This window comes from Pseudopodoces humilis, chromosome 5, assembly GCF_049639895.1.
Source record: "Pseudopodoces humilis isolate 2021_Gansu_Grassland_sample_001 chromosome 5, ASM4963989v1, whole genome shotgun sequence".
In the NCBI taxonomy this organism is placed as follows: Eukaryota; Metazoa; Chordata; class Aves; order Passeriformes; family Paridae; genus Pseudopodoces; species Pseudopodoces humilis.
Genome location: NC_142204.1, coordinates 61,233,432 through 61,259,753, shown reverse-complemented (window position 1 = coordinate 61,259,753; position 26,322 = coordinate 61,233,432). Strand labels below are relative to the sequence as shown.

Here is a 26,322-nt window from a genome sequence, read left to right as displayed (position 1 = left end):
TTAACTAGAAGGAGCCTAGACAAAAACCTCACACTAAAACCCTATTTTCAAAGTGCCTGAAGCTCAGTGAAACAAAAGTCAGACTGATGTGCTGTCCCTGTCTACAGTCTCCATTCTACAGTGCTGCAACCTTACATTTTGAAGGAATGCATTTGTGCTAAATAATTCTTTCATTTTACAATAAAATTGATAATGGAAATACATGTAAAAAGTGAAAGCAATTGGAACTGATCTGCTGATACATGCATTATTATACCAGTTTCCAAGAGAGTTGTAACTGTTGCAAAGTATTGACACTGTCCTCTTGCAATTCAAAATGAAGTCAAAACTGAAAGAACACAAAGGATAAAAGACCAAGTTTCTAAACCCTACTGATGAATCCAAATCAGGCTGGAGCTGGAAGAATAAACATAGAGCCAAGAGCTCCTCCAACAGCTGTTGAGACAGTGTGTGCTCACAGGGCTTTCATCAGCACTAGCAGGGGTTATTAGTCTCTGGAAAGAACAAAGGAGCCTCAGAGCCTGGGCCATGGAGGGAGAAGCAGCGGAAACAAAAAGGCCACTTGGATGACAGTCAGATACTTCCCTAAGTCCCATTCTCTTCCCCTCCCTCACTTGGAGGAATACCTTAACTGTTTCAGGAGCCCCTTTCACTCATGTTACTGGCTTGAGTGTTACTGACTTCAATGAAGCCATTAAAAAGAAGGTGCTATTCAACATGAACATGAATAGCAAGATGATTTTTTTTTCATTATTAGTTGAAAGACTATTTCCTATGATGAATTATTAAACAAAGCATACAAAAGCACCTCCATGAAGCACTGGTTTCCATAATGGATGCTGACTGATTTCAAGTAACTCTGATCTATGTTGATATTTGGTGATTAAAGAGACTAAAAAAAGGTAATCTCACACACTGAAATAAAGGTATTTCATTCTACTAACTCTGAATCGCACACTTTACTACTAAAATATTGATTTCACATTGCATCTTTTTTGTGTGGCTAAGAGGATTTAGTAAGAACCAACTCCAGAAAGAAAATTTTTGTATATTTTTTGAGTTTGACTGGATGAAAACATTCAAGGAAACAACTGTCTAGACATGATGACAATAAATCCTCTATTACTGGAACGGCGGGAAAAGAGGTTGCCCTCAGTAAGCAGTACTTCCCAAAAAAGTCATGAACTGTTTGCCAGGCTGTCATGTGATTAAATAATTATTTCAGATATTCATTCTTTATAAGAACTCTTATGTATAATTTCCCAATGTGGAACATCGGTGGTTTATGGATCTTAGATCTGTATGTTTTTGTCCACAAACAAAGCTTTGTTCTGTTGAGAGCTGAAAGGTGCCTTACATCCATCACTGCCGTATCAGGGGACAATGTTTCACCAGACCCACACTTGTGTCATGGTATAATTTTGTATATCTTGCAATATGAACGGTGTGAAAAAAGATTAAAGGCACACAGGAATTAGCACAAAAATTGTTATTTGCAGTAAAATAATGCTAATGATGATTACAGTGCACTCAATAGGGCCATTACTGCTCTCTAATGATTTCCCTGTGGTCAAGACTCAATCCAGATAAAAATTCAAGGGAGATCCTCTTGTTACTAAGGCAGGAACAGATTTCTGATTAAAAAGAAAGTAGAGAAATTTAACTTGTCCTTTTTTTTTTTTTTTATGGGAGCTTTAGCTTCACATCCCTCTCCTGGAAGTTGCTCCATTGGGATCAACTCCTGTGCCTGCGCAGCTTCAGATTGGAACCAAAAACCAAAATTAAGTGAGTCGGATAATCAGAAAAGGAAATATATGAGTATAAATGGAGAGCAAAATTCACCCCTTGGTTTCACGATGCACGCAAAAGTGACAAATGGGTTATAAGATTTATATCACCTGACAGAGATAAGAAATTGGGTTGTTTCTTTAAACAAAGAGCTTCTCTGTACATTGAGCAAACTTGGGAGATGTTATCAAAAATATATCTGGCTCCGTCTTAATTCAAAAACTGCTGAAGGGTTTTTTTAGATCCTTATGGCTTTTGCATCAACTGTTTAATTTTATGTATCAAGTCTAAGGTGGCCTGATACTCTAGTACTGAGTTATTACCTGAAAAACTCTGAGTCAGCTTTGTGGTTTCTGAGGAATGTGTTGATTCTAGGAATTCAACCTGGAGCTCTGGGCCTGTAGATACAGCCTCTGATGTGCATAGCCAGACTGATGGCTCAAGGAATACAGGATTTTAAATAATAAGCATGAACTCTGGTTCAGGATCTGGGTACAGGAGACTTTCTCCACGTGAAAATCTCCCCTTTTGCACATACTTAAAAGAATCAGTCATTTAATTGTTTTCCTCCTTTGCTTGCCTCTCCAGTTGTGTAATTTCCAGTTGTGTCATTCTCATACTCAGGAATTATCCCCATATTTTCTCTCAAAAAGTGCATCCATTTGGGACCTCTTATCTGTTTTTGACTTTTGTGTCTGAAATAAATACTCCAGTCAGATTTTTAAGCTTTATTTCACAACAATGAAAATATAAACTGAAATTCTTGTACAACCACTTGATCTAAGGAGCTTTAAGAAAAATGCTGAATACAAAACTTGTGGTTAAATTGTAAAAGTTTGCAATACAGAGATTGAGAAGAAGAGCATGTTTGCTCTGCATTTCAATTATCAACCTGCCTTTCATCCACACTTTGCAGACATACTGATTTTGATGTGGCCTTTTTATAGCTCCAGATCTTAGCAGTGATGGGGAAAAACTTGGTACAGGGATTAGCTCTTAGAACTGGCTCAAGCTGTTTTGTATTTGGTTATGTCAAGCTTGGTGTGTGCTCTCATAACCTCTATCCACTTTTATGCCACCTTTAGCTGGCTGATATCAGCCAGCATATTTCAGAAGGGAAATGGCAATTAGGCAGACTATAGATAGCCATAGAGTAGCACCTTATCAGTGTTACAAATATTTCCAACAGCTAAAATAACCCCAAGCAAACAAACCACAACTTCCGCCCCCCCCCCCCCCAAGATTACATGAAGTTTTACCTCCTTTGCAGATGAAAAGCACGAACAGGCCAGGCCTGAGGGGACATCCCTAGCTTTGCTGGCAGTTTTCCAACAGGGACTCCATCTATTCAACAAGCAATTTCAGAGTGCACAGCCTCAGAAAACAAGGATCTTACTTGAAGTTCTGGAAAACATCTAATGCTTCCTGGGGGATCGCAAGCAGGGCAACTCATCATGGGGCTTCCCGGTTTGTGAACACCAGGTGACTGAAGCTCAACTCCAGGCCTCACTGACAGGCTGCTGTCGGAGGCACTCGGAGCCATTCTGGTGAAGCTTCCAAAAGCCCCTTCTCTCCGGTGACAAATGACAGGAGGGAATGGCCAGGACCTGTGCCAGAGAAAGTGCAGGTTGGATATTACAAAAAGGATCTTCACCTAGAGGATGGATGGACACTGGTACAGGCTCTCCAGGGAAGCAGTCACACCAAGAAGCGCTCGCACAACGCTCTCAAGCACATGCTGTGATGCTCGAGGCTGACCTGCTCAGGGCCAGGAGCTGGACTTCGATAACATTTGCGGGCCCCTTCCTACTCAGAATATTTTGTCATTCTGTGATTCTTCCAGCCGGCCTGAGGAGGAGCCTGGGCTCAGAGGGGAAACGAGAGCCTTCGAGTACCGCGGGTCACCAGCACGGAGGCCGCCGGCGCGGGTGGCTCGGAGGCGCTGTGCCGCCGCCGCCGTGCCCGGTAGGAAGCGGAAGGGCCGGCGGCGCCGGGAGCGGGCCGGGAACCGCCGGAACACCCGAGGGCCGCTCCCCCGCAGGGGGCGGGCTGAGGGCAGCCGAGCCGGAGCGGGGCCGGGCCGGGGCTATGCTGCTGCGCCTGGTGCCCGAGTTCGAACTGCGGAGGGACGTGGTGCCCTGGCTGGCGGAGCGGGGCTGCGCCGCCGCTCTAGGTAACTCTCCGGGAGGCCCAGGAGAGCCCCGTCCCTGCGGCCGGCCGGCCCTCTCTCTCTCCGGCCGCCTTCTGCCCGCCCGCCCGCCGAGGAGCCGGCTGCGGCGAGGCCCCCGGGTGCGGGTCCCCGAGAGACCCCCGGGTGCGGTCCCCGAGAGACCCCCGGGTGCGGTCCCCGAGAGACCCCCGGGTGCGGTCCCCGAGAGACCCCCGGGTGCGGGTCCCCGAGAGACCCCCGGGCAGGTCCCCGAGAGACCCCCGGGTGCGGGTCCCCGAGAGACCCCCGGGTGCGGGTCCCCGAGAGACCCCCGGGCAGGTCCCCGAGAGACCCCCGGGTGCGGTTCCCCGAGAGACCCCCGGCAGGTCCCCAGAGGGAGCTCCGGCCGCGGGGGCCGGGGATAGTGGCGGGGGAGCGGCCCCCGGGCCCCCCTCGGCTGGGGCTCGAGGGGAGCGACCCTCGGGTGCCGGGGGACTTGAGGTAGACAAGTTTGCTGTTCTCAAGGAATTTCTGACATACCGAAAACACTTCTACACATCTGCTACGCTCCACAGCTTGTTTCTTCCTAGTTCTTCACATGTTAGGAACTTTCTCTTTTTTTTTTTTTCTCCCCTCCGCCCTTCCCCCTCCACCGCTCCCCTCCGCCAAAAAAAAAAAAAAAAAAAAAAGCATTACTCCCTCTCCCACGCTACTCCCCTTTCTTGGGAGGAAAAACCCCACAGCCTGAACACTTTGGTGTGTCTGGTAAACGAGTGTTAGTTTAAAATTAGATGCAGCGTCAGCTGTCACGGCACCGTGCGATCGCCAGCATAGCGAGTGCTCGGGGCAGTGGTTGGAAAAAAGTGACCTCCCGTATTCTTGGCACTGTGGGTTTTTGCTTGTTATTCATCTGCAGAGCAGCTGGCTCAGTTCTGCTTTTCAGAATCTGATGAAAACATAATACTAATACTAATAATAATAATTAATAATAATATTGTAATAGTTTTTGCTTCAGTAGAAATACCATCGATATGCAAGTGTGATGAACATGAAACACCTTCAGTTGTTTTTACTTTACTTAAAATACTTAACTTACTTCCCGCATTGAGGGGCTGTTATCAAATAGATTTATAAGATTTTGTTTGGTGACAAACCAGAAAGTATCAGCGTGGAGAAAAAGAGAATTGTTTACCAAGCCGTCATTTAAAAAGATCTGTTATAAAATACTTCACATTTTCTACATTTACTGAACAATTATTGAAAAGCATACTGAAGGGATTTGAGGTAAAATGCTGAAATTCTCCACACATAATTGGTTAATCTATAAATTTATCAGTTCATCAGTGACGAATTAAGAGATAAATTAATATAGATGTTAATGGCATAAGGGTCTCAAAATGGCACTGACTTGTGTTTGGGAAGGAGAAAATTGTATTTAGTCTTTTAAAATGTTAAAATGAGCCTGCATTCAGTAATGTCCCTGGTAATACAGAATTGTAAGAATCTACTTTGGAGGGTGCATCTGATCAAATATTAGCTTTGCTGTATTGCATTTTAACTTATCTGTGTATAGTGACTTCCCCCTCATGCAGTGCTGTCATTAGGAATGTGAAGGTGGGAGGCAGGGATTTGAAAAGATTAATTTAAACATCAAAGAAATATCTAATCACAGAAAGCAAGTAATTTTTAGGAGCCATGGTACTTTTGTGTCAGTGTTTTCAGATGTTACTTATTCATATTTATTATTTTCTTTCCTAAGGACTTGAAAGCACTTGCTAGCATGTGAGAACTGCTAATTTCGTGAGAGCTGGGAGTAGCTGTGATGATAGGAAGGGAGCGGCAAGCAAAGTGAAACAGCCTCATTCTCTTTATTCTACTTAATTTGGTATGAGCTGCATATAACGGCCTTCAGGAAATCAAACTCTGCATTCTCCTGATTATGTTGGTAAAAGCACTGTGATGGGAAGGCAGGCTGGGCTGGTTCTTTTGCAGCCCTTCATCTCCTGGTCTCAGCTGTGGACATGAGGAAGAAGTTGTAATTCTCTGTGCAGGGTTTTACCGCAGGACTTTCCAAGGGCAGAGACCATTGCCACTTCTTTGCCTCCATGTTCCCACTGACTGTTCTCTTCAGAAGAGAAACTTTCTTCTGACACAGAACTTTTTAAGCACCTTTAAGATGTCTGTGTTTTATTGACATGGAGATTGCTCGTGGATCTTCTTCTCTACCAAAATTCTGTGCTGAGGAAGTATTGTATGAGAAAATGCGGAGACTGTAATACGCATCTTGAAAGTTTGAGGTGGTTGTTAAGTTCCAGAAAGCTTTGAATAAAAAAAAAGAGAGTATTTTGTTATCTTAGACTCTCCCAGTTGTCACCATCTAGCCCTAATGTAGTGTACTTGTATTGTATTGTATTGTATTGTAGTGTACTTCGAGTGATCTGAAACCAATAGAAAGCGATGTGTTGCCCAATGTACAAGAAGGGTTTTCATTGTCCTCCCACAACAAAATGGAAAATTTACTATCTTCTGATAATGCTTGGAAACAGTTTTTTTTTCTTATCACTGCAAGCTGTTTATAGTATCAGGCTTGTTAAACTAAGTTTCACTCAGTGTCTTCCTTCTTTCAACACTCTGTGATAACTGCCAAGTAAATAGTGTCAGACTTGACTAAATGCTTGCAGAGGGTTGTGGAGAGTTCTTTATGTTGATGCTTACTGAACTGCAGGTCACCTTTATTGTAAAATTGAGACCAATCATACAGCTTCAACCTTACTAAGGGTAAAATTCCACTTCTAGTAAAAGTTCCATTGGAGATAAACATATTTTTGATGGCTGTGGTGATTAGAAAACATAAAAGCAGCATCAGGGAAGCATGCATTTTTCTCTACTTAAGTACAATATTTTATCCTTTTTTCTGGTGTTTTTTTTTTTAATTTGTACCGCTTTGTCCAGATATGCTCTTCTCTTTCTGTTTCCATCTTTGCTTCCTGTTCATTTCCATTTTAACCATACTTTTTCATTCCCATTCCATATAATTTTATGTCCTGCATTGTTTAGTTCCCTATACTTGTAGGTAGGTTGTATATCTCTCTATATGGTATTTAGTCTTGTGGTTCTTTGGATTTTGGTGGGGTTTTTCCTTATTTCTTTCTTTTTGGAGGTGGATGAGGGGCTAAGAATGACACAGAAGTGGTGGTGTTGGTATTGTAGAACTAATGTCTAAAGATGTAGTTTATTTTCAGGCTTTCCTTTGAGATGCTGAAAAGGTGTGAGCAAATGATATTTTCCTTAGGCTAGTTCTGTAGTGTCCAGAGGACTGGAGTATGGCTTAACTGTTTGAACCCCATGTTGTGTATAGTGAATAAATGCAAGGGGGTAATTTTGGTTTGATTTGTTTTTTTTATTCTTTGAAAAAACACATTCTGTTTTCATAATAAAAGGTAGTGATCATTAGAATCATAATTATAATGAAGAGGTAGGAGTTTACAAAAATAATTTTTTTCTTGCATGTTTTGACGTTCCTTAACTACCTGTGTTGAAGTTTATCAGATTGAAACCATGGTGTAAGAAGTACTCTCTCTTTTTCCAGCAGGGAGTAATTTTGGCATATGCAAATATGTATTTACAAGTAAAAATGTATTTAGCATATTTGCTTAAAGTGTGCATAAATTATAGGATTAAACAGCTGAAATGAAAATCCTGTGCTTTTTTGTACTTCTTATTTCAGACACTTCTGAGAATTCATCAGCACTCTACGTTGTAAATGTTGAAAGAAATGGAAAAGTTATTTATACCTGGAAGGTAAGTCAATCTTGGAATTTAATAAAAACAAAATTGAGAATAATATTGTATGTGAATCTAATTGAGTTCTTGTAGTTTAGGCTTTTTTTGCAGTATGTGTTAGGACATGGAAACATGACTGATTACAATCTGGGGAGTTTGGGCAGTGGGAAAATACCCATCTCCACTTCAGACAAAGGTTAAGAATGATGAAATGAAGAGTAAAGTACTCACCTGATTAATTCCATAGGGTTTTTGTCCTTGATTTTTTGCTGGCCCAGAATCTCCCCATGCTGAAATGCAATTTCTTTAAAACACTTCATAAGCAGCGCATAATTTTACCCTCAGTTTTTCAGTGAAGCCTAGCTATTAAATTCATGTGCAGTGCTTTAGTTAAATATTTTATACTAAATTGTCTTAAGAGGCCATTTATCTAACACTGTTTCTGCATATACCTTTCTTTAAGATTCATCCATAACACTTTATTGCAAGTAGTCTGAAGTAACCCCTGTTTATTTGATGTCTTGAAATATCTAGAGCTGGCTTCTTAACATAGGATTCTGCTCTCCATGGTGTATGTTTTTAGTTTTACTTCCAAGTGGGTTTTCTAATGGTTTTACAATGTGAAACTTTGTCGTCTTCTTATTGTTTGTTTGATGAGACAAGCTGTGCTTCTTGACTGTGCAGCTCAGAGGAGTCTGTAGATCCAGCTGTATCCTCCAGGATCTTGCTTCTTGAGGAGTACACATATGAGATGAGCTCCAGTAGAGTGAGGGTGCTTTCCCCTCTGGCTCAACAATGCTAAAACTCTCCAGCTCCCCTAGGGTTAAGGGAAGAGGTGAGGCCTTCATCAAGGCTTTAACTTTAATATGGTTTCACTGTGGGTGGATGTTTCCTTTAGTGCAAGCTTAGGGAGGGGAGTCTGTACAAGACAATAGTAACCATAAAAACAACTCTAAAGAGTGTGTCAAATTTTGGGTTTTTTTTCATTGCTTCAGACTCTAGAAGACTTAATGCAAGTAACCATGTAGCTCAGCAGGAGATCTGGTACTCTGTGAGTGTGGTGTTGCTGCTTTCTAGCACCTGTGGAATCTCACACTAAGCTTTTTTGGGCTTCTGACAGTCTAACTGCCTTGTATGTTCTTCAGGCTCTTGCAGTTGGCACAAGGGATGAGTTGTAGCTCAGGGTTCACACATCTAAATGTAGGTGTCTGCCTGCATGCCTGTCTAAGCTCCCTCTGCAGTCTATAGGGATCTAGTCAGAACAGTTGGTGGAGCTTAGGGAATTGACCACTTGTAGCTTGTTCTTTGGGAGAAGGTGGATGGTGTGGAGGATGTAAACTAGACTGAGCTGGCCTAGCTTGTTTCCCAATAAACACAAATAGAAAACAGCCTTTGTCTTCTAAGTGAGAGACAGTCAAGTGTATGCTGTGTGAAACCAGGGGAAGGTGGACACTGAATTTTATTTTAAAGCTTATTTTAGAATATTATATTGTACTGTAGTTTTGACAGTGTCTATATTTTGTGACATTAATAATTAGTGTAAAGGAAGATATTTTTAACAGAAGTGAATTTTATTTGTAAGGTAATGAAAGAATCTTCAGAGTGCACATGAAAACAATTGTCCTAGTTTATGGGCATTGATGTAGTTCTGTTACCAGTCTTGTAAAGTGTATTTTTCCGTATCTAAGTAAGATGGTGTTAACATTTCAGACACACTTGAAAAAATATAGTTATTTGTGAAAGCACTTGCTTAATCTTAAATTAGGAGGCCTGGAGCCTGTGTCTTAATATAAAGACATTTTGTTTTCCTAGTTTAAATCAGAAGTCAAAGACTTTTGTCATTGCCACAACAATAATGAGACACTCAGAAATAGACCCCTTAGGAAGCGAATACTCAGGCTTTTGTTTCAACTTCACAAGGCAAAATGCCATAAATTTGTAAATAACCACAGATCTCTCCCCTCTCCCCCTAAGCAGTTGTTAAAAACAATGAAGCTCACTGTGGAAGTGGAAGCCTGTGTGGCTGGATTTAATTTCAGTAGTTTAGCAATTTAGTGCCTATACCCAGAGAACATTAATACACATCAGCTTGATTTGCTATCCAGTATGTGCTGCAAAGCAGAATTTTCTTTTTTTAATACATTTGGAAAATTTAAGTATGGTGAAAATTAAGAAGTTGTAAAGTTTTGATTTGTAGTTCAAAACATTTGTAAGTGCCCCAACAAAATCATTGTTTATTAATTATCAATAAGATAATTAATATGATAAGATAATAGAAAGGATATGTATTATGTTACTCTTCAAAGGCAGAAGGCTAAGGGTGAGCTTCTAAAATACTTAGCCTTCAAACAATCACTTCTTGAAATCCTTTTTCCAGGCTACAGCCAGATCACTGGGAGCTGATTTTTGGTGATGTTTGATGTTTCTGTGCTCCCTTTTGGAGTAATGACCCACCAAGTTGGTGAGGTTTGGAATACCAGCCTTAAATCTCCAGGGGCCAGAGCATCCCTATTGATTCTTGTAGAGACATCTCTTTTCCTGGCCTTGTTGCCGGCAACTAAAACCAGTTTAGAAGCAAAGTGGGAGAGAGGCATTTGGTTTATGCAATGGCTTGTGGGCTGTGGATTTGCCACATTTCAGCTTTACCCCATGTGTTAGTTCTAAAAGGAAAAAATAAATCTTTGTTCTCTTGGAATTAGAATTTGCTTTCTTGGAATTAGATAACTAACTGCCTGGTTATATATAGGACAGGAAAGTGTGTGAGGATGGGTGCCAAGGGGCAGGGAGAACAGGGAGGTAGGAAAAAAACAAACCAGTGTTTAACTTTCTGTATATTTATATTGCTAGAGCTAATTTGTTTCCATCCATAGGGAAATCAGAGAAGCACTCACATTGGATTGTATGATCTTCAAACTAAACAAAATGAGGTGAGACCAATACCAGGTTTCTCTCTGGTGATGACAGTGCTGTAGTGTTTCAGATTTTGATGCTTTGCCACACAGTATGTTATGTCTTTAAGGAGTGTATCCTTGTTGGAAACAGAAAAGATACTGGAGAAAGTATTGGAATGATTGTCAGTAGTATTAAAGCACACCACATTGCAGAACATCTGAAAGACATGAGAGTAGTAAAGCATCATGTCTGCAATCTTCATTTCTAAACAACAAGTTCTTTCCACTTCTCTTCACCTTGCACATGTATGCCAAGAAGTAAATGTTTGGAGTTTTCTTTATATGTGCATTCTTGGTCTGTTCAGTGATACCATTTTAAGGGATTATTTTATTCTAAAATGGAACATACTGCAATTCAGTAACTAAAATAATGATACCAGGTTTTTGAAGGTGTCCCCGTAATAGTATGAAATGAGTGAAATTTTGTATTTACATAAAAGTCTGCTATGCTGCTCTAGTGGCAACATAGAGCTCAAAAGAACCAGTGAAAAACAAACATGAGAAAAAGGAGAACTGTTATAATTGAAGCTTGAAATGTGGTTCTTTTGGGCATGAAAAGATAAAAACTGTGGGACAGCAGTATTTTTCTAAGGAGAAGTAATTAAATAGTATCCTTTGTGGGATTTGAAAAAGCATAGTTATTAACATTACTGTATTTCTCTGTAGCACCTCTATATGTTTGAGAAGAATTTGCACATAATAAGCTGTTCAATCAACAATGAAAGGACCTTATTGGGTAAATATGTGTTTTATCATTAAATTTTCTTGGTAAAGATTTAGTTTAGTAGGATGATACATTTGGGTTTAGAATTACTTACCTCTATTTTGACCTATGTGTTGCCCACAGCAGTTTATGAATTTCAGTACATCCATCATCAGATAATGTAGGTAACAACATAAAGACACAGCTGTGACAATATTGCTGTTTTATTAAAACATCTAAGACACACTGCCCCCTTGTTCTCTTTCTCCTCCTGCATTTTTGTATACCTGCTACATCTAGAAGAGCTTCTGATGTTCCTTTAACATGTGTTTTTGGTAAAAGAATTGTGATGCTCATTCTTCAAGGATGTTTATTAAGATTAATGTCAAGTATGCACACTCACTGTGGTTGTGTTGGTGTTTTCTCCCCCCACAGCAGTCAGCTTCTGTCAATATACAGAAGAAGAAAAAGCAAGTCAGCTCTTACAGTCAGGTACTGCAAGTGGATTTTTTTAATACTGTTTTAAATATTGTACCTTTTTGCTTTCTTTCTCACGTAACTTCTGTTTAGAAAACAAACTTGTTTACATAAAAGAATGTTATCTAAAACGTGTTCTTTTTGCAGTATCCAAGTACTTAACCTTGCTAATTGAAATTCATCCCATTAATAATGTGAGAGTCCTAAAGGCTGTGGATAGCTGTGTTCGAGTACAGGTAAAGTATTCAACTAATCTAAAGATAAGCCTTTTAAATCTGCTGTGCTAGAGAGAAAACATGGCTTAGTGCAGAAATATCTCATCTTATCTTGCAACTGTTACAGAGATAATGTCCCCCTGTTTCTTTGGAGAAATAAAAAATAAAACTTCATAAAATGTTTGGTATAGAATATTTCTCCAACAATGAAGGCTGCTTTTTTATTTCTCTTCAGTCTTCCAAAGTTCACAATTATAGTGACTGGTGACTATTAGTTTGTCATAATAGATATTTTTATTAATTATAATTAGTGTGTCTGATTTAATTTAAAAATATTTAAATATCCAGCTAAAAACACCCCAAAACATTTTAGATGAGTGTTCTGAACTACTTTGGTTTTTTACTTACTTTTGTGAAATTTTCTGTATAGTTTCTTTATCCAGTTGAAGGCAGAAATACTTCTAGAGAAAGTCGTCTCTTGCTAGTTTCAGAAGATAAATGTGAGTTAATATTTTCAAAGTACAATGTCATTCTTTTACTTCAAGATGATTTTTATAGATTGTATTTTTGGTAGACTTCTATTGGTTAAAAAAAAAAAAGGAAAAGGAAAGGTGTGAGTTATTCTAGGTATTCCAAAGGTCTTTCAAAAACTGTATAATTTACCAGATTTTTTTCAATGTTAACAGAATAGCCATCTTTGTCTACGATTTCTTGCTTAGCTCTTGCATTCATCAGTTATCTTTATTTCTAAAAAAGCTAAAATAAACTCCTTATGGCTGCCTACATAAATTCAGAGCAAATCAGTTGACTGAAAGATGTCTTTAACATGGGAAGTAGGACAAGACTAGAGCAATAGTTCCTTGGATTCAGCTAACATTGCATGTTCAGCTTAGTGTCATGGCAGGGAGTGGATAAAGATGGACACTTGGAAAAGACTGGGTTTTTCCTTCTAATTATAAAGTGAGATCTCTTTTCCATCCCCTTGGAGAGGCCCTTCTTCCCTGAGCTAGACACCAACCTTGGGTAGGTGGACTTAAGTGGACAGAGCTAAATCAGAAACACAACATCTGCTGGGTGAATGTTGCCCTTCTCATGCAGGCCAGCCGTGGATAACTTTCAGGAGTTTTGTGTGGGAAAGGACTGTGAGGGGTATTTGTGTTGGGAAGTGAAACAGGTCAGGGATAGTCTTGGACATGGGCATGCAGCTCTGTAAACTCTTTCTTTCCATGGGTGCTCCTTGGCTTGGTTGGGCACATTCCAGTCATTGCTATTGAAGCCTGTGCTGTGCTGTGCTGATGTGGGCAGCTCAGGAAAGGGAGAGACTCCAGGTCTCTGTGTAAGCACCTGTGCTCATGTGTCACAGATTTCCTCTTCTCTGAGTTGAACTTTCCTGGCCCTAGTGTTTTTACAGAATTCTAAGAGGTGAGCTTGTTTCATGAGCTGTATAAAAGCATTTAAAAAAATTTGTTTGTAATTTATTTTTTTTTTTTATATATTTTAAAGATATTGAACACTTTGACATTCATGTTGTTGCAGAAGAAGAACACAAAGTGGTAAGACTGAAAAATTTTTGGGCTTGAGGTTCTTTTACTTCAATTAATTTAGTTGAAAGTTTTGAAAGTTTATTTAGCTTTATAGTTGGGCAACACTAAGTTTATTAAAGAAAACATTGATTAGTATGGCAATCTATGCAGGTAACCACAAAGCTGATTGAAAAACTTTACACCTTTTAATTTATGAGGACAATTATTTATTTCACTGAATTTGTTATATATTGCTGAATGCTTCTGTGTGTTAGAAGCTGGGAGTAAACATAGTGTTTATTCATTTTAAAACCATTTGAAATATTTGCAGCCATTTCAAATGTTTTCACATTGCCTTCCTAATCTTGTCTATTGTGAGTCTGTGTGAATCCAGTAGAGGATTCACTTAAAAAAACAAATGAACAAAAGATGTAAAACTTAGATACAGTCTGAGTACAGTGAATGTCCAATCTCTGTTTTCCCTCATCTCTTCTTCTGTTTTTAACATGAATTTGTCGTCAACAAATTGTGGATGTTTTGCTTGAAAGACTTATTAATGAACATTTGTCTAATATAGTAAATAATTTTGTCATGAAAACTAATGTTTTGTGTTATGGAGGTGAATGTGGGCTTTGAAGGAAAAGGTAAGGACCTGATTTTTGTCCCCTTGCAATCTTTCATGGTTTTCTCAATTTATCATGGGTTCAAGCAGAAGGATTTTATATGCTGGACTACAATAGTGGAGTAAAGACTTAAGTATAATCAGAAAACTGATTGATCTGATGTCCTTCTGACAAACAGATTTGTTTTGTTTGACATGAAATCTCCCCACATCATTCAACTGTGCATGTACACAATACCAACCATTTTCTACAGTTCTAGCCTTTTCCCTACCCCAGCTCTCTCTCTCACATGGCTGAGACTTTGCATAGAAATCTCTTTTGGAGCTGACACATCTCCCTTCAGTAGTTAATGTAGCTGATTCTGAACTGACTGTGGTATATTCCCTCCTCTCTGGGGAAGGGTGCCTCTGCTATTCTTTGTTCACACTGAGCAGTTTAAGTGGTGAATTTCTTGCAAGCAAGTAAGACTGAAAGAAAAGATGAAAACTGTGCTTCTGATCTCTTTAAACTGAGCACCTTGCACACACCAAAGGTGGGCCTCATGCTGCCAACAGGGAGCCTGTTCCTTCCAAGCTCCTTACTATTTGTGACTCTTCTCTCACTGCTTTTCTTTTTAAAGCACAGACTGTGCATAATTGTTGCAAAACCTTATTTGATGGGTTCTAATGTTTTTATTCTTTCCCTGTAGGTGATTCAAAAGTCAGGTCAGCTTCCAAGAGCCAAAGTTGTAGATGACCTCGTTTGGGCACAGTGGGATATGATGGAGCAAAGACTCTTCTACATTGTTCCAAAGGTGAGCTGAAAGTCATTCTTGCAGTTTTGTTCCTGCCTGTCTAGTGACAGTGAAGGTTTTAGTGTGTGGGGTAGCAAGTAGGGGTTTGTTTTCATTAGGATGGTCTTTTTTGTTCTTGCCTCAAAAACCTAAAGCAAAAGCCAAACTTACCTTAGTTGCTGTTGTGCTGAGTACATTGCAAGAAGAGTGGTGGTTTTAATGCTTTCTATAAAAAAGGTGGGCTTTGCTTTAGACAGGTAATTTACTCAAAAATATCTAAATCTATCCAAAACTGTTGTGAGTATAATGCCTCTCTTCTAGAGAATTCACATCTAGAAAGTATTCTGTGTGCAAACTTACTGAGTGACCAAATGAGGACAGGTTCTTGGCAAGAAACAGTTTGGATTTCTTATTTTGTCTGAGGGACTATTTGCACTTGATACATTCTCTGTAAATAAAAAAGGATTTTTCTTTACTCTTCTTAGCCACTAAAAGAGTGAATGTTAGGAAATAACAGGAAGTGAACTGTGATGGAGAAATGTATTTGTTTTTGATTCGGAGATACCCTTTTTGAACTGACCAAAGTAAGATACAATTATTTTTTGCCATATAGGTAGATATGGAAAACATTTTTTAACTTTCTAAAAATTCTAAAATGTGTGAGACTGTGTATTGCTGTGCTTAAGTGAGAGCCCACGCAATTATATATGATTGGCAGATAATGATCTGGGACAGGAAGGAAGCATGTCATAGTGCTATTGTGAGGGGTTATATGTGGTTTTAAAATTCTTCTGTCCCCTAACTCCTGCATGTCTATTAACAAAGCAGATTGAATATGAAGAATGGTGCTGAGTATCCAATCACTTCTCAGTCTATATAATATGCTTTCTTACTTACGAAACACATCCTTTTTAATTCCAGGAATCAAAGAGTACTTTAAGGTGTGTCCAGTTTTATCCCGATGAAAATTTTAACTCAATTGTAAGTTATTGGTATTTTATTATATAGTGATTTTTAGTGGGATGTAATTATGTTTTCCAGGTGCTGGTACAGAGATCTGTTTGTCTTTTTCATTGTTGAAACTTTTTCAGAGGAAGACTGGCATTTGTTTTTCCATTAGTTTTTTTGGGGTTTTTTTGCATTATTTTCTTGTCAAGAATATATTCAGTCAGATTCAGATTTTGCCACATCAAGGTAACTTTAGTGGAATTACACATTTTTTGACCTAGAAGGCAGTAAGTGGCACTCATGACATTATATTGATCTTATACTCAGTTATTGAAAAAGCAGGCTTATCAAGTGCACTAGACAAAGAAACCATGTACGGATTTTGTGTCAGTTTAAACGAGACAGGAATGTTTGCTGCAGACAAAGTACAAAAAATAGAACATAAAAATTACAACATGTAATTGTTATTAGACCTTTGTCCCAGTGGCTGAAAATTGCTGCACTGCAGCAATTTATTTTCTGTTTCTAAAAAATAATCTGTTTTATGGGGTTTTTTGAAGTGACTGTAAGGGTTAGAGGAAGATAAATAAACTTGTTAAAATGTTTAACCTGTTGAAATGTGACTATGACACATTTTACTGGTCTGAAATGCTAAACATAGTATATTGGCCACTGTAAAGAACAGGTTTGTTTTCTTTTTCGTTTAACAGCTGGAATCACACCTGGATATTGCTGTAAATGACACACAATTAAAGTAAGTTGTTTGTTTTTTTTAATGTTTTGGCTTGCTTTCCTTTTTATATACATGGTAACATTTTACAAACCCAAGTGAAATTTGTTCAAACCCCACAGTATCTTTGTTTGCAGTTGCCTACATGGTACTGGAACATGAGAATAACATGAGAATTGTGTCCAGACCTCCAGTTCTTATTCTCATCAGGGTCAACTATAAAATGTAATTTAATTCTTGACTGCTTCTTAGTGCCATTTAAAAAAATTATTTGTCTGAAGAGCTCTAGCTATAGGTTAAACCTTCTGAGTATGCTGAACCTATTCAAATTAATTTGCTTTAACCCTGGGCATGTTGTAATGGTGATGTCAAAATTTCTATCAAGGGAAGCTCTGCATTTTTAATTGCTGTTGAAAGTTTTATTGGGCAGTTAAGCAAACCAGTAGCACCTTTTTATAGCCTGTGAAGACACTGCCTGTGCTCTGTTCTCCTCCAACATGCTCTTTCCAGCAGTCTGCTCTCAAAGACAAAGATTTGTCTGGTTCTTTGTCTGCCATGCACATGTCTGCATCTGAGCTTATCTCCTGAGGGCTCCCTTTTAACTGAGGGGAAAAATATAGTCAGGAGGGTTTAACTCTCATAATCCTCATCTATCTCTACATTCCAAAAGGGCCCATTTATTTTTGTGAATAAAAAGGGAGGCCAGAGCTATTAGGCCACGTATCAGTAGCTGAAGGTTAGTTGAATTCCACCCTGACCAAGCTGTGGCTCTTGGAATGTCTCAGTGTTGTGCATAAAGCTCAGCATGGTACTCTTGCATGTGCAGGTTGCCCCATAAAAGGGTACTGTATCCTCTTACAATTGGTGATGAAAGAATACAGCTAAGAGCTTCAATGTAAAAACTTCAATACTGTATTTTACTTTATTTTATTTTTTTTTCAAAATTACTGCAGCAGACCAAGGGGAAAATCCCTACAGGGTCAAAACACTTTCTGGAAAAAAATACAACCAAACAGAAAAACCACCCAGCAACAAAAAAAAATCCCACAAAACAGACTGACTACAAACTTCTGCTGCATGTTTTGCAGGGTGAAAATAGGCATTGTAGATTTAAAGATATGCAAAAACATTAAAGCACAGGCAGCATGAGACTGAAAATATCATGGTACAACAAGTTTGATGTGAGTGTGATTTTGTGCTTGTCTTTTCAAGTATTTGCACTAAATGTAATGTCCCTGTTGCAGATTAAAATGCAGCTTTATAGACATGGGCTACAGAGCTAGTCTGCAAAACCTTTGAGTTATTAGGTGTCACAAGTATTTGGATTTCTAGTATAGCATGAGCGCTTGCTTTCACTTCAAAGTATAGGAATGGTTGGACAATGCAGTAAGTGAATATGAAGTTGTCAGGTGTGTTCAAAATTGTTGGATAACAGTTGGATAAGCAGTCTTGGGATTCTTGTTTCTGACAGTGTTGAGCAAATAGGTTAAAGCCAAATTTAACTTTTATTATAGAGCAATTGATTATAATTTAATTAGTATATTTTGGTTACACAGTGACTGTTCTGGTGATCTTTTTGTTGTGATAAGTCTCTGTGGATGAAGTGATTTACTTAATGATCTTTATTTGCTCATAGACTTGTGAATTTTGGATACGATTACTGTCAAGATCAAGATGTTGCATCTAAATCTTTGAACCTTCAGGTCTTCACAAGTAAAGCAGGTAATGAATAAATACAAGTATGGTCAAAATTACTTCCACTAGTAATTATCATGCAGTGTAATCCTAATTGATTACCAAATTTCTTCATAAAATATTGAAAAACACACAAAAATACAAACATTTATAATATGAGTGTGATATTTGTATTCCTTTAGAGCTTACTTGGCAGGTAAGTGTGAAGAGAGGGAGAAGGCAACTGTGCTTTATTTGTTTTAGTAATTTTTTTATCTTCCGAAAGCTGCAGTGAAGTTGAGCTGAAGTACCCTGGGTTTTATATACCAACAACAACAACAAAACAGTCACCCTGAAATTTTTTGATAGCCCAACTTCAAGGAACTGGTACCATGCTCTCCTCTAGTGAAATCTCTCAGTCTAAGAACACCTTAGCATTTTCCTGTCAGTTTCAGAACCCAGGAGGTACCAAAGCGTGGGTGTGTGTTACTTTAAAGCAATCTAATGTTAAAGCTGACCAAAATTATGTTAGAAAGTAAATTCAAGGACAGTTTTGTCCGGGTTTCTGATCTAGTATGAGTTTGTGTTAAAGAGTGGACATGTGTACACAGAGCATGTGCAATGCAGTCTTTAAGAGCTTCATATTGCTGTTAGTCTGTGGTGTTTAGAAGGTCCAAGTATGTGATACTAAACATGGTATGTGCTGCTCAAGGGTTTAGTATATATATGATTCCTTAAACCTAAAATGTTTCTTAAACCTTTTTTGGAGTCTCCCTCCATCCTAATGTGTGCCATGAGCTTTTTTGGATTAAAAACTGGTCTCAGGAGGTATCTTCATCACAGCTGTTTTCAGCTTCTGAATTAGACCATACAAGCAGACAGAGATGGTGTCTGTTTAACCTCTGAATACTAAGCAGAGTTGTACAGGGAAGTGTTGCAAGAGAGGCTTTACCACTCCCTGAGGCCTGCTGTGTGCACCAGTGAACTGCTGAGCTGTCTGCACTTGTACTGAAATGACCATTAGTGCAAATCGAGTGAAATACAGCTTCCTTACATGGATTTTTTCTTACTAAGGCAAGCTGCATGCTTATAAAGATTACAGGGAAGGAATTAGAAGCAAAAGAAAGTCAAGTTTCCATCTTTCAAACATAGATTAGGCTTTTTCTCTTTTAGCAAGACAATTTCTTATATAAGCAGCCAGTCCAATAATGGAAAATATTATTGATTTGTATATATGTTTCCTTTTTAAACCTGTACTCCTCTGGGGTTTATTTGGATTGAAGCACCTCCTTGAGTTTAGGATGAAATTCAGTCATCCTCCAACAAGACTGTTGTTTAGTTACTGTGAAATGAAATTATTTTTTCTGCCTGGTGACTCAATATTTAAAGTCTGTGTGGAACCTTTCACAGGTGCTTTTCATTGCACTACTGTAAAACAGATAATTTGACAATTGAACTTACTAAATGAGCTTGCTGGATATGGCTTTTTCTTGAGTGTTGTTTAAAACTGAGGACTTGCACAACCCATTTCAGGTAACCAACAGTTTGGAGCAAGTTGTTTTGGTGCTAAAACCGTATCTAGTTGTTGAAGAACACTGTGGGTAATCACACTAGAGGTTATGCCTCAGTGGTGATTTGCAAAACTGGACTGCAAGTTCTTTGTGGTGCAGACTGTGCCTGCTGTGGGACTGCTAGCACACCTCTGATATTAATGTCAGTATCCCTGCTTGTATCATTTGGACATCCCTGGCTAAGCATAATTGGCAAAACTTCAAACTGGAATATTCCATGCAATTTCCCATTTAATAAAACTGTTATTGGCTCCTGCCAGTGTGAACTCTGAATGAAATCACTTCTCCTTTCTCAAACTTCTGTAGCAGAAAAGTAGTTCTGTTTCTTACACTCAGCACATTTCAGATGAAATCTCTCCAGATAAAAACCCCATGTAATTCTTGAATAGCTGAGACCAAGCAGTTTCAGTCTCAGAATTAACTTTGCATGTCCAGAATTCAGTGGTTACTGGATGAACACTGCACTGTTATGTTTTCTCTTAGTGCTTCAGAAATATTTTTCAATTAAATTTGCTCAATATTAAAATAAATGCAGGCAGTAAGCTATCATAGACACTGGATTACCGTCACTTAACTATCTGCCTGAAATTTAGGCATCTGGACTGTTTCTAGAGAGAAATAGGCATCTCCAGAGGATGATTCAATCCATATTTCTTTGTTTGCTGAATAGGGGTCTAAATGAGAGATATTGGGATGGCTGAAGTTAAGTGAGGCAAGTCCCTCCTAAGTCAGTAAAAGTAGACAAAATGCCCTGGTGCAATGTTGTATTTGAGTTGTGACATTTGGATGCTGTGTTGAGATGCTGTTACAGCCTCATGTCTTGAGGTTTTTGCTTGAACAGAAATGAGGAATTTGTACCTAAAGTTTCCTAGGGAAAAAACTTAATTGTCTGCATTTTATAGGTGACTCTTACAGTCTCAGTGGGGTAACTTTGTCAAGTGCCAGATTTGTAACTGCTGTTTCCTGAAACGGAGTAGAACTTAATTTTTAAATTCTTCTTTCTTTTTTCTTTCTTTTTTTTTTTTTTTTAATTTTTTTTTTTTAAACCTTTGTGGTAAAGATCTTTTTTCTTTTTTATTTCTGGAAAGATAAGTGTCCATCCAATATATCCTCACATGAGTCTTCTTACCTCGAGGCATTCAGCTACAGCTTTTACTGTTCGCAAATGATTTTGAAATGGGTAGTTGGGAGACCTGGCTCTATATACAGGTGAAATAGGCTAAAAAGCTTTCCCTGCAGCAGCACAACCCAGTTCTAATTTGTAGAGGGCTCTGCTAAGAGTAGGAAAGGAGTCTGTGGTGTATTCTCAGTCTCTGGCTGTTCTACTGGGATTGCCAGGACTATGTCAGATGTAGCATTGCTTAGACACCTGCTGGTCTGAGGCTGCTATGTTTCTGTCTGTATTAACAAAGCACTTTTTGTTATTTCCGGTTGTTTGTAGCTCAGTTTGTTGACACATGGACCAATATTGTTGAGTTGAAATATGCACATCCTATTTATGGTCTCCCATAGCTGCTGTTTCTGTGGTCAGCTTGCACATTGCCCACTGACACTTCAGTCTGAACACGCTGGTTTGCATGTTGTGCAATTTACAGAGCAGTGTGCACAGAAGACTCCAGCATACAAGTACGAAATTTGCAGTGCTGGAAGGGAGCTGTTGATAATAAAACAGCAATCCAGTGGGTTGCTGGAACTTTTCCAGTCTTCCTCATGAGTCCTGATGCTGCTACTTTAAAAATTATGCATGTTCTGAAAGAACCCAAGTGCTCTGGCAAAATGCCCTATCTGTTATCTGAATGACTCAAATATCCAAGCAAAACTGCATCAAACCATATTCAGTCTGCTAAGAATAAGCAGAAAGAAAAATCGCATCTTAAGAAAGCAGTTACCTTCCCCAGAAGGCAGAAATGTGAAGTATGTCAGCCATATCTATATCACAGCTACGGTACAGCCTTGTGGTGTGAAATACCAAGGCATTTAATCAAACAAAGTAACTGGGTAGCTGTGCCTTTTTTGTACTTGTGCCTTTTCCATTCTGTACCATTTTCTGTATAACTTGTGTACACAAGCCTTTATTTTTTACAGAGCAATACCTGTATTAGTATCATGTTCTTTTCATCTTTTAAATTGTAAACTTTCAGTAAAGGTAAATGGTGAATGGTCATATTTGTGGACAAGCTTTCCCAATTGTATTGGGATAATGTGGTTTGGAAGCTGTTTCTAACATGAATGCGAAAGCATCAGAGTGAGGGGATTAAAGTTTTTATATGAGATGAAAGCAGGGTTACTATCCAGTGGGGTCAAAACAGAACCAGTCTGATGTAGAATTATTCTGGGAGTGGGAAACCTTCCTGTGTGCAGTATCCTGGCTGAAATAAACTTGTCCCAGGGACTGACTTTTCTTCTAAAAAGGGTATTAGGAATTCTTTGGGCTGGAAAGGGGAGAATTAACTATCACTTCTAGTGTGAGAAAGCTCCGGTAGTGTATTCCTGCTGCTGACAATATGAGATTACTTGAAAAGCAAATAAATGGTGTTTTACTATGTTGTTGAGCATATCTGATGGCTGCTGAATACAAAATATCTGGATTGACACAGTCTGTGGAGAGAAAGGCTTGATCAGTTTTTTGGCTGTATGATTTCTCCTGGGAAGGGCTAAAATGTACTTTCCCTGAAGGGAAGAACTGGCCATGACAGGACCCAGGTTTCCATTGTGCCAGATTGCCTCCTCTGTTTTTTCATGATTTTGTTACATTAGGTACATGATGATTAAATTATGATATATATTTCTGTAATCTTTACCTTTTTTCAGAGATTATATTTAGTTTCTAATTTGAAACAGTCTTGATTTGGTTTTGTGCATATAAAGATGTCTAGATATTCAGCTGGATAAGTGAATTTTATTTCCCTATTTTGTCTTTTTAGGAGGCTTGTGTGTGTGTTGTAGTCTAGTCTCTGATATTCCTCATGAGATCATATACTCCATATATTTTTTACATAAAGGTAAGACTAACTTGTTAACTTACTGTACTTTATTTTGGAGAATGTCAGTGCGCTGAGAGAGTCACAGAATGCCTTTCAAAACAAATAACTACCAAAGTCTGCAGACAATAAGCTACTGTGGCTGGTGTTTAAAGAGAGCAGCTGCCTTTAGCTGCAGAGTTGATTTTCCTGCTGTAGACTTCCTGCCTGATGCTGAGTGAGTAGCTTCAAACCAGTGGCCTTGTAAATGGTTATTAATTTGGTCCCTTATTTCTAGCCAGACTTTCCGGCGTGCTGAGCACAGACATCAATGAAATCTGTGGGAGCTTGCAGGTGTGTTGTACTTATGCCATAAGGCATTTGTATGGGAAATAGAGCCAACAGCTCTTAGCTTGAATGTCTGTTTAGAATTCCAGTTCAACATGTCATTTTCACAGCAAGAGGTGCAACACCCACTGACTCTAAGAATAGTTGCTGTCTAAGTGGTGCTCTAGCTCTTAAAGTTAAGACCTTTGTTTTTGTTTTAAAATAGTAAAGGGTATTGTTTTATTCCCATCAGAATAAAAGTTCTTGGTATCAAGGTTTTCTTATTTGATATATGTACAAAGAGGGAAATTATTTCTCAACTGAGGAGCTGCATAGTATGGAGTAACTGTGTTCAAGTGCACAATATGTCTCTGTTCTACCTTAACTGCTTTTTTGTGTCAGGATGCTTCTCATATGTCAGAGCTGCACATATATGTTGTTTTGCTGCTGGAATATTGTGGGATTGAGTGAACTACCTTTTTTTGTTCTTGAAGACATTAACAAATTGGAAAAAGTCCTTTCTGGGTGTGACATGCTGTGCATTGCACTGCTGTGAAGGGCTGATTTCCCCACACACATCTGATGTGTAGCCAAAGAGTTGCTGGATTGCTTGGAACCAGCCATGGCCCTTGTACATCCTGATCTGTACTAGGAAGAAATTGAGGATAAATATGATGGCATTGACTAGCTAAGTCTGAAATTACCTCTGTAGAATGGAGTTGTTTGGTGCAGAGCTGTTTGTGGGTTCATGTAAGATTCATCAGTTGTACAAGAGAATTTTAATAATGGTCCTTCAGTGGCCCACAGAAGCAGTGGGTCCATAACTCACATTTTGAAGTCCATAAGCCATATTTTGGAGACATTTACGGAGTTCAGTTTGTTCTGCAGTCTCTGTAATCTTGGCTGGAAGCTTCCCACTCCTGTTAAAAGAAACAGTCACTGTAGCATAAATGAAGTCACGATGTCGCAGTTGAATTCTGCAATGCTGGTTTTAGCTTGCATGTGCTCATGCTGGCAAGTGACAAAGTGGTGATGGTGAGTATACTGACACATTGCAAGCTAACTTCAGTCAGTATTTTGTATGAAAATCTGTATCTTTTGACACATTTGCCTCTTTAGTTTTGCTGTTGGTGACTTTTTCTCTTGGTGGTCCTGTAAACTGTGGATCTTATAATGAATTTCCATGAATTATTAAGTAGCATCCTGATCATAACACCATTAGTTACTATAATCTTCAGCTTTTCTCAGAGACAGCGGAAATTTGAGGGCATTGTGTCATTCTTACTGGCTGCCAGAAGTGTGGTACAAATCTAGATTAAAACAACAGCTGTGCTGATGCAAAGCCCATGCAAACAGAGCAGATACGAAACTGGCCTTTGTATAAACTGAGCTGAACTAAATTAGAGCAATAGCACATGCAGATAAACAAAGTGGAAATTCTTTAAAGCAGTTGAAAGATTACCAAAATGTGAAACACAGCTATATAAAGGATTTGTATTTGGGTTTTTCTGGGGAAAAGGTATTTTGCTTGCTAGCTTGCTCTGGGATGGAGTTCTTTAAACACAAATGTAGGCTGTGCAGTGCATGACTAGTTTTCACACACTAAAGATCTGCACTGTGTAGGTGTCAGTCTACTAAGTGTGCAGGAGCTCTGTTTAGGATGGATTAAATCAGTCTGTGCAGACAACTCCATAAAACAGACTCAAAATATCCCTATTTGGGTCTTTGGGCACTGCTGAAGTTTCTAGCTATAAATTCATAGGTGGATTGTAACAAATTATGTTTATTGTTTGAGGTTTTTAAAGTTTTATGTTTTTTCCCCCCAGGTTACAACAAAACTTTTACAGTTTCTCTAGAAAGAACAGAATCTCATGAATTGAAGGAAGTGGCTTTTATGAATCTTGGTAGGTTACTTGTGTTACTTTCCTGTGTGATTGCCATTCTCTGTGTAGTAGGGCTGCACAGTTAGAGAAATTGCTAACTCTTCTGTGGAAGGAAAGGATTTTTTCTTGACTTTAGGTAGCGGTGTTATTTTGCTGCTTTTCCTCTGCTTGCCTTTTGTATTTGGCTTTTGATATTGCAATGCCTCACTATTAGTAAGCAGATTCCTCTGAAATTGGCTCTGAATGGCTGAGTTCTTGAGTATTTCAAGTTTCTTGAATCCTCTCCTGGAAACCCAAATGTACTGCTAGTGTTTCCTGTGTTAATACAACAGTAGCTTTTAATTAACTCCTTTTATATTTCCTAGATATAATCAATTCCTCACAGAGAAGTGGGCCAAGTTGAGAATCATTTGAAAGAGCCTCTTAAAGCAAATAAGTGATCAAGTGCTAAATTGACCACTGTTGTTTCTTTAAATAGACTATTACGTGGCTGCTTATTTGCCTGGCCAGTTCCTGCACCTCCTGAACGTTCAACATCCTGACCTGCTGTGCTATAGTTTATTTCTGACAGGTATAGTAAAACTGCTTTAAGTACTTTCATTGTTGTTGTGGAAACTTGTTCATACCTCTTTACATGAAAGTTGTATTTCTCAATGTTTCCTTGTTGCACAGTGTTCTGACAAAGGAAGGATACTGAAAAAATAAGAATTAAATTTTTGCTACTTTCCATTTTAGAAAGAGAAATTGAACTAGCATTTCATACTTTATATATTTCATACTTCTTGCTTGTTATGAAATGGAAGAAGACCTTTCACTGAATTTGAAATTTTCTTCTTTGGTTTCACAGTTTCCCTTCCCCCAATTTTGCCCAGGGTTCTTGGTACTCCACTGTTTTCAAATTTCACATGAGATGTAAATTTGATTTTACATTTCCTTCCTCCAATTGAGTTGCTCTAAATGTGTGTGTTTGGAGGGTGTGGGGAAAGGAAATCTGTGTTTCCTTCACCTGATCAGGCTGATGCAATTTAATTTAGTCTCATCTGAAATGTGTATTACTTCATTTCCAACAAACACATCTTGTGGGAAGTGGTTTATTTTTGGAAGTGGGGTACCTTTGTTTGAAAACAGAAATCTGTTGTTCTGATTGGGTGAAGGAGACATAAATTGTGGAAACTGGTGCAGGGGCACCATCACAGGAAGTTAATACCTTTTTTGTACCGTACTGAAATACTGTCCTGCTAAAAA

General features: G+C 38.7%; 1 protein-coding gene across 2 annotated transcripts in view; it reads left to right on the top strand.

Annotated features, from left to right (window-relative positions):
- The first annotated feature begins 3,805 nt into the window (after nucleotides 1–3,805).
- GSAP (gamma-secretase activating protein) overlaps nucleotides 3,806–26,322 on the top strand; it is a 45,320-nt gene continuing 22,803 nt past the window's right edge. Inside the window, exons 1-15 of one of the 2 annotated variants that reach the window (XM_005526017.3) lie at nucleotides 3,806–3,961; nucleotides 7,665–7,738; nucleotides 10,591–10,647; nucleotides 11,338–11,407; nucleotides 11,810–11,866; nucleotides 11,999–12,087; nucleotides 12,497–12,566; nucleotides 13,570–13,619; nucleotides 14,901–15,005; nucleotides 15,906–15,965; nucleotides 16,643–16,686; nucleotides 18,299–18,384; nucleotides 22,832–22,909; nucleotides 25,021–25,098; nucleotides 25,556–25,648. In XM_005526017.3, the coding sequence (XP_005526074.2) occupies nucleotides 3,877–3,961; nucleotides 7,665–7,738; nucleotides 10,591–10,647; nucleotides 11,338–11,407; nucleotides 11,810–11,866; nucleotides 11,999–12,087; nucleotides 12,497–12,566; nucleotides 13,570–13,619; nucleotides 14,901–15,005; nucleotides 15,906–15,965; nucleotides 16,643–16,686; nucleotides 18,299–18,384; nucleotides 22,832–22,909; nucleotides 25,021–25,098; nucleotides 25,556–25,648 (1,096 nt within the window). In that variant the 5' untranslated portion in view covers nucleotides 3,806–3,876. Of the gene's footprint in view, nucleotides 3,962–6,199; nucleotides 6,235–7,664; nucleotides 7,739–10,590; nucleotides 10,648–11,337; nucleotides 11,408–11,809; nucleotides 11,867–11,998; nucleotides 12,088–12,496; nucleotides 12,567–13,569; nucleotides 13,620–14,900; nucleotides 15,006–15,905; nucleotides 15,966–16,642; nucleotides 16,687–18,298; nucleotides 18,385–22,831; nucleotides 22,910–25,020; nucleotides 25,099–25,555; nucleotides 25,649–26,322 lie in introns of those variants that run through there. The other variant, XM_088055567.1, reaches the window with a different exon arrangement.